The sequence below is a fragment of the Pagrus major genome, chromosome 9 (assembly GCF_040436345.1).
Source record: "Pagrus major chromosome 9, Pma_NU_1.0".
Classification (NCBI taxonomy): Eukaryota; Metazoa; Chordata; class Actinopteri; order Spariformes; family Sparidae; genus Pagrus; species Pagrus major.
In genome coordinates this window covers 11,411,714-11,419,453 of record NC_133223.1, presented here as the reverse complement: position 1 = coordinate 11,419,453, position 7,740 = coordinate 11,411,714, and the positions used below count along the sequence as shown (strand labels likewise).

At 40.8% G+C, this 7,740-nt stretch overlaps 1 protein-coding gene across 2 annotated transcripts in view; it reads left to right on the top strand.

Annotated features, from left to right (window-relative positions):
- The first annotated feature begins 1,645 nt into the window (after nt 1–1,645).
- Nucleotides 1,646–7,740, top strand: part of itgbl1 (integrin, beta-like 1) — a 51,332-nt gene continuing 45,237 nt past the window's right edge. The window contains exons 1-2 of one of the 2 annotated variants that reach the window (XM_073474291.1): nt 1,646–1,732; nt 6,033–6,231. In XM_073474291.1, the coding sequence (XP_073330392.1) occupies nt 1,646–1,732; nt 6,033–6,231 (286 nt within the window). Of the gene's footprint in view, nt 1,738–6,028; nt 6,232–7,740 lie in introns of both variants that reach the window. The other variant, XM_073474290.1, reaches the window with a different exon arrangement.

Genomic DNA, 7,740 nt, shown 5'->3' with positions numbered 1-7,740 from the left:
ATCCAAGGAACCTGTAAAAGATGGAAGGGACATGACATCATCTAATGTCGCATTGTTGCCAGGGTTCGGTGCTAGTTCTGTCGTAGTCTATGGGAGATGCACGGACAAGAAGACTAGAATCAAGCATATCTATGTCGTATGACCTGATGAAGAAATACCTTCATAAAAGAAATAATACACTTCAGAAAATAGTCTAATGACGTATTTTCCAAATGGGTGCATTAGATTTTTTGCTGATGGTCATGTGCCCTCATTCTTTTATAGTTTCCTTTCTGCAATGGGGAAGCATTATATTTACATCATTGGTTACTTATATGGGTCATTTAAACAAATAACTGTAGTATGTAGTAGTTATTTTGTAGTATCATAGTTAAGGGTAATTGGGGAGAAATTGCCCTAATAATTTCAATGATGTAGTTACTGCAGAATCCTCAGTGAAGACATGAAAAAAGTTCTGGTGAACTCATCGTTATATTGAATGATTCAATGAATTCAGCCTTCCCAAAATGACAAAACTAGTGTAACCATTTGAAATAAGTAAAAAAAAAAACTGCCGTCCTATAATCCCAAAGCGTCAGTTTTTTGTTTTTTTTTACTTTTCTTACTAATAGGACTTTAAATTACAGGTGGGACAATTCATTCAGTCCCCCATGAACATTAGATCATGAGGAGGATGTGGGGTGGTGGAGGACGTGCAGGGATTAGCGAAGTAATAAGAATGAACCACGTGATTTCAATCAGTAAAAAGTTCTTTCTCTCAGCATTTAGACATGTAGCAGGTGGAACTAATACCACTAACGAAGCCCAGTGAGCCCCAGTGAGTCACTGTTGTCAACACTGTGTCCTTGGAAATGGCAGAACACAACAGGATGCAGTCAGGTCAAAAGAAAACAAAGATAGGCTATGTGACTCCTTGGTCCAAACTGGATGGTAGTACCTAGACTGTCATTGAATGTGTGTTGTAATTACCGCAGTACTGTTTAAAGCACACTTGATTCTCCACAATAGGTAAGGCACAGGTGTCACTAATAACATTAATGTCCCAGTAAGTCATGACAGTATGACAGCGAGCCAGCCACGACCAGTGTGAAGACACTGAATCTGAATCAGCTTAACGGAATTCAGCCATGATTAATTTATTAATCACACCTGAGCTTTTCCTGTCGTAACATTTTAAAAACATCTTCAGAGAAAAGACCTATTAGAGGCAGGGATTGATTTTGGCGCTCATTTATAATTAACAACATCAAAAAGATAGACAGATTAAAACAAAACAAAAAAAAAACATACAGCACCACAGAGAGATCATGTGCAAAAGAAAGGGGGAACAATAAAACAAAACATAAAAAATACAGTCTGCTTCTAATTACATCTCAAACTGGTGACTTAACTTTTCTTTTTGGCAGTTTTCCCTGCTCCAGCTCCTGCCCAGGACTGTGTCTGAGAGTCAAGACTAATCAAAGGCACTTGTATGTAGAGGACTGTTGGCCTCTGAAGGGATCGAGCCAGTTCAGGCCAGCCTGCTGCTCCTTCTCTTCTTTTCTTTTCCCCTCTCACTCTCTCACCCTGTCCTGTCTGTTTAAGGAGAGAAAGATTGGGAAATTCCTTCAAGCTACTTTACTTCAGGTTTCTGTGGGATTTAAACATGCACACTGAGGTTTTGGTACAGTCCATGTTAGTGCCGTTGTTTCTGATTCTGCTCTCTGCCGTGGAGGACACTTTGTTACAATCGGTGAGGTGAGTTTTCCGCACAGCTTTGTTTTTTCATGTTTATTTTGGGCTAGTCTGGAGAGCAAGAAGGAAGAGGGAGGTGCAGAGTTTTGCTGACAAAGACAACATTTGCAGATTACAATGTGGAAAAGTTTTTAGGAGTGCCTATACATGTAGTTTGCACTTGCAGTTATTTTGTGCCTTTTCTTTATGGTGCTCTACTTGCCTATAATCCTGCATGCCAAGCAATGGGCAGGTCTGCTCTTTCCATTATTACCGTTGCATAGCACCTATTTAAAACTAAAAAACATTTGCAGATTTCTCTTTTGGAAATGTCAGCTGACATGAATTACCATAACAGTGTTATGACAGCTGTAGTTGTTGTGGGTATGGTGCAGAAGAAGCTTTAGTGACATTTTGGCTGGAGCGAGGGTTATGAATTTCCAAAGCTTTTACTGAGCAATAATCTGAGCCACAAATCAAATTTTAAAAAATAAGGAGAGAATTCAAAAACATGCATGTTAAAAACTTGTAACTTGTTCTCTTTTGGATTTTTACAAAATGCAAAACTCAATTTTTCAAAAATATTACATTTAATAGGAGTCAAGTGTGAAAACGGAAAGGATGAAGGAAGGAATTGGCAGAAATATGAGTGTGAAAGACTAATTTCTGTTTACCTTGGCCTTAAACAGTAGAGCCTCAGTTAGCAGTACTGTAAATGTTGCCATATGACTCAGCTGCAGAGGGGGTGTTTACTTCAAGCAGGTGCACCATGCCTGTGTAGTGATTATATTGTGTACATAGCACTTACAGCCTTTATTGGACAGCAGTGGCAAACCCATGCATGCTTTACCACAGAAATCAACAGCTCCACCTCCTAAGAATCCAGGTGATTAGTGTTTTCTTCTGTTTTAATGATGTATATCCAAACAATACCTACCTTGTTTGTCCACAAGGTCATAACAACCTGTCATTGTCAGAAAGAGTAGGTGTGAAACTAGAACAAGGTGTGAACTAAGAACACAGGTTAGGCTGTGTGACGGGCTATTACACCTCGGGGTGTCCCGATTCTGGTTGGGAAGCAGGGGTAGGATGAAGTGTTAAGGCTACATGGCCTTCCAAACTGAATTTTTCAGAGACACACTTCAATCCGAGAATAATGAGAACTCTCTGTTGTTTAATGGCATAATGCATTGTCTCTTGGAACAATCACTACTAGTTTGCTGATGTCTTGCTAGCTCACTAGCTATGTAGCTAATGTTACACTCTTATTGCTGATTTGTGCCTGCCAGTTTTTTCAGTGTTGCATTCCCTCACATTGATGGCATATTATGCCAAAAATTGAACAAAATTCCATCAGTAGAGATGCAGCCATTTGTAGGCCTACCGCTCCATTAATATGAATTCAGACCGGCAGGGTAGGAGCACTCAGATAAATGGTAAGAGGCACTGTGAATACAGTATACCAGGACTGCCACAGCAACACAAGAGAAATCACCACAGCTGAAGATGCCAAATTGGAAGTGTCTGTTTGCATTTGTTCACATGCTACTTACAACAACTGATGACATGAGGGTCTCGAAAGGTTGTCCCATTTCATAGGGGGAGATTTTAACCACTAACCCTTGTAACTCTGTTTTGAGGGGCAAGGAGGCACTCGAAAACAAGAGGTATGGGTACAATTTGGAAGAGGGATTGAGCCCTTAAGAGATGTTTTTATTATGTCATTTCTAAAAGCTTACTACCAGTTCAAAACATGATAATCTATTACAGTACAACTTTAATCAGACATTTCCACAATTTGCATTTTGAGCATGTCAAAGGCCATTTCGTCAGAACCAGGGGTGTGGGAAGTATGATTACTGACCAGTGTTTTTCCTCTAATGCAGTCACAGAACAAGTAGACATGGTGGTGGTCAGTGAGCATGAGTTTTAGTCCTTGTGTTATGTTCAAATCATTTTTGAGTTTGCGTAATGGCATCAGCAGTTTTTAACAGAAGCAGTGAGGTGGCACTACTTGGGCTTTCTCAACTTTTTTGGTCCTTAGTGTGTCACTGTCCTAACAGTAGGTTGCTCATTGAGCATAAACACATTGTATCTGCAATTTTATTCCATCTTCTGGCAATAGGATTATTTCTGTAACTAAATATGTAGCTGGCTAACAGGCTACTTCTTCCTCGTGTTTATTTTGGTGATTTAACTTAGTGCCTTCCTGAAACATTTGTTTCATATTTTATATTTTTTTCACATTTGATGAATATTCTGATTTTACACCCGGTGAAGATAGCCGCCTCCGTGTTTGTTTATTATAATGGAATACGCTTACAGTGCATGGATAGGTTAAATGAAAAAAAGCCTCTTATATTATCATATTTGATTTCATTCCCACTCTCACTCCACAAAAGATGCCAAAGATGATCATACCTCGACCTAAATTAGGGTAGACACAGCATTTTCAGTCCCCTTTTGTTAGATCCCAGTTCCTTTCCGGCCTTCTACAGTGTGGCAGTAACATCAAGAGCCTCAGTTATTTTCATTCCCACAGAGGATATGTGTTACAGTATGCCAGAGCACATACAGGACAGACAAAAACCATGCCATTTTTTTCTTTTTTCTGAAGAGACAGATGGAAAAATGCGTCAAGCTGCACTGTCCTGGACGTAAAAGAACACCTGCTGTTTTACAGCAGCAGCAACTGTTTGAGGGAAATCTCCTCAATGGATCCAAATGGCTCCATTGAAAAACCCAGATCCCTACAGGAAGGACCCACTGAGGGACTGACAGGGACACAGTTAGCCACTGTTGCCTCATCCCCTATAGGAAGCATCCTGAGGCCAGATGTAAAATTTGGTTTACAGTGTTATGGTGCAGCCATTGCTTGTTTGGTGGCAACTTTGATCTTCCAGTTTGTTTGAAACAAATAACAAATCAGGGCATACCCATTTAAATTCAGTTGAAATTTCCACCAAAACTGTAAACTTGTTTTATGGCGCTGAAGAAAAGCTGGAGATGCAGGTTTGTAATGTGGCAAAAGGGAGACCCCCCCCCCACACACTCTGAAAGTGAAGCCTGAAAGGGGAACATCCACACCATCAATGTCTTCCTTGCCATCTTCTACATAACCCCTTCATGGCAAAGTCCAATGCTGCTGAGGCATCAAGGGAAGTACCCTGCAGAACAAACAAATGTGTCAGCAGCAGTACAAGCCCACAACAGATGTAGCAATCCTGATGTAGAGTGTCACGTTTAATACCTTCTGCTAACACTTCCTCAGTACAGTGCACCACATTGTACAGGTGAGAAAATGATCTTTGTATGGCTCTACATCTGGCAGTGATGAGGAAAAATGATGATGATTAGCAACTGTCTGAAGTCTCAGCTTACTGCTCACTATTGAGTAAGCTATTTATTGTCTGTTACATTGGGTCTAGTGATTGATTGGACGAGGCCATGCTTGACCACGCGTAGTCATCTCAGTGTAATGTTGTCAAAGGAATTGATTAAGGCTCATCCTGATACGCAGATACATTCAGCGCACTACTCAGCAGAGGAGTGTGGTCAGGCCTAAAGAGGGCTGTCAGTGGGTGAGGCCTGTGTGAAATGAAACTTGTATAACCCCCTAAAGACACATGGAACACACACTCTGTATTTCATTTAGTGGGAGCGTCAGGAACACTTGATCTGTTGATTGTTTGAAATGTGTCTACTGTTTCCACACTGGATCGTTTGGCAGGGCAGGAATAGAAAAAGAATGTCAGGCACAGCCAAACGAAACAAATCTCACGGAGAGATCCCATGCAGTCACAACAAAGCTCTGCAACAGCTGCTGGAGTGTGCTCGATGAAAGGTGAAGCTGTTCCTGTGCTGTTTGATTTGTTTGATTTATTAGCCTAATCCTTCACGTTCTGTTATTTTGTCTTACCAAGGCGTTTGTTTTTCCTTGATGTAGAACTAAAATGGCTGGCTGTGCTCTGAGAAGTCACATTCTTCCCACTATTATTCATCTCAGACTTTTCTTCCTTCAATATGGTGTAGTGTATCCACAAATTGAATGGAAGTTCACGTCAGGCTCAAATTTGTATGGTCTGTCTTTTCTTGCAGCTAAACACTGTTGAACTAAGTGTATGTGCAGAAACACTGTACACAAGGAACATCTTGAATAGGTAGGTCTCTGCTGATGTATGAAGGTGGACATGTCTGAGCAAAGGTATTTTGGCTCAGATGTGGTATTTTGTATTTCAAACAGACACAGGTGGCAGCCAACTTGACTCTTCACCTCCATAGCTACATAAAAACTGACCTTCATTCTTTTCCCCAGCCAGGTGGGTGGTGTGTGTAAGCTGTCCACAGAGTCGTCCCTGCGCCGCTGCAGGACGCCTGATGGCAAGATCTGCAGTGGGAGGGGCAAGTGCGACTGCGGCATCTGCTTCTGCACGGCCACAGATCCTGGAAAGTTCTATGGTCCACGCTGCGAGTGCCACGACTGGGTCTGTGCGACATATAATGGGAAAACTTGCAATGGTGCGTACAATGACACGTGTATTAACAAATAACACAGCAAGATTTTTTGTGAGTTTCATTAGAAGAGTACTGCACAGGCACATGGATCCACTTATTTTACTACTTGCTATGGTTGTAAGCAATGGGTCAGTAAGTGGTGCAGCAGATCTCCTCACTGTGAACTTGCAAATGGACTCTCCAGCTGACACTGAGTGTGTGTTTAAGCCAGATGCATGGAAGAATAGGGAGCTTAAGGGTGTAAGCCAAAAACCTACAAGATTTATTCAGGTTTTTATTGTCTTGTTCGTTTGATATGATCTCAAACAGAGAAACATGTACTTCACAGTCTCAGTGATTTTAGAGTATTTTGGTTTCACATGTGTTTCCTTCTTCCTTGCCAAATCAGAGGGGTGCAGTATTGTGTCTTTGAGAGCCCTGCATCACCTTGGCAGCACTTCAAAGGCTTTCATTGGTAACAGACAGCTGGTTGGTTCCTGCACTTTACCGAGGCATTAGCTGTTGTTGGGAGGCACAGCTTTGAACTTAGCCTGTTGCCTGCAAATTTTTACAAGTTCTCAGAAAGAACATCCACACTCAAGAACAAGTTGTCTCTTGAGACACTCTCCACTTTGCACATTAATTTTCCAAGATGAACCCAGACTCTTATTTAACAACAAAAAAGCTATGTCTCTAGAATAAGGAGCTTGGTTTGTCAGCTGTTCTAATTTACTAAGCTTATTAAGCTGGATGGATATCATCATACGTTTATATCATCGAAAAGTAACAGTGATATGGATTTTCGCTTTGTGCCAATTTATCAGGTAATCCTACTGCAGTAAAATACAACAGTCCTGCAGTAAATCTCACCTTGATGAATGTTACATTGTTCAGTTTTCAGCTGCAGCTAGTTTAGGTTGACTTAACTTTACGGTCATTTTTAGAGGCAGCAGTTTATAGGGCTCTTTTCTTGGAGCTGCTATAATCAATATTTTTATATTAACAATCAATCAAAATGGCTACATGTAGTGTGAAAGGGATAGCTCGTGGTGGGAAGAGTTATCATGAGACCTTGACGTTCCCCTGCAGATCTATGAAGCTTTATGTCTTTTAACTTATTATTATTGTTTTATGGGACACCACAACTTTACTGTGGTTCACTCTCATCAGCATTGTTTTCAGATGCAGCTGTTTTCAGCAATGAAGCTCCAAATTACCACTGCATGCTACCTGCCCAGCACCAAACATATGACCAGACAAAATTAGCAACTAGTGGTGCATTTTGCAGCTAAAGAGTCCGATATTTCCCCCAAGAGTAGGTCATAGCAAAAGAAACCTAAACAGCTCCACCTGCATTTTCTTTTCAAAATAAAAGTCTGAACATGCCATGACAGCTTTTCGACATTTGATGCTGAAAATTGTTGCCATTTGACATCAAACATCGTGATATTGGATAATATCTAATATTGGCCCAAACCTACAACTAAAGGACTGGATTTCTCCTTAATGGTAATTTTATTGAAGAAGCCAAAG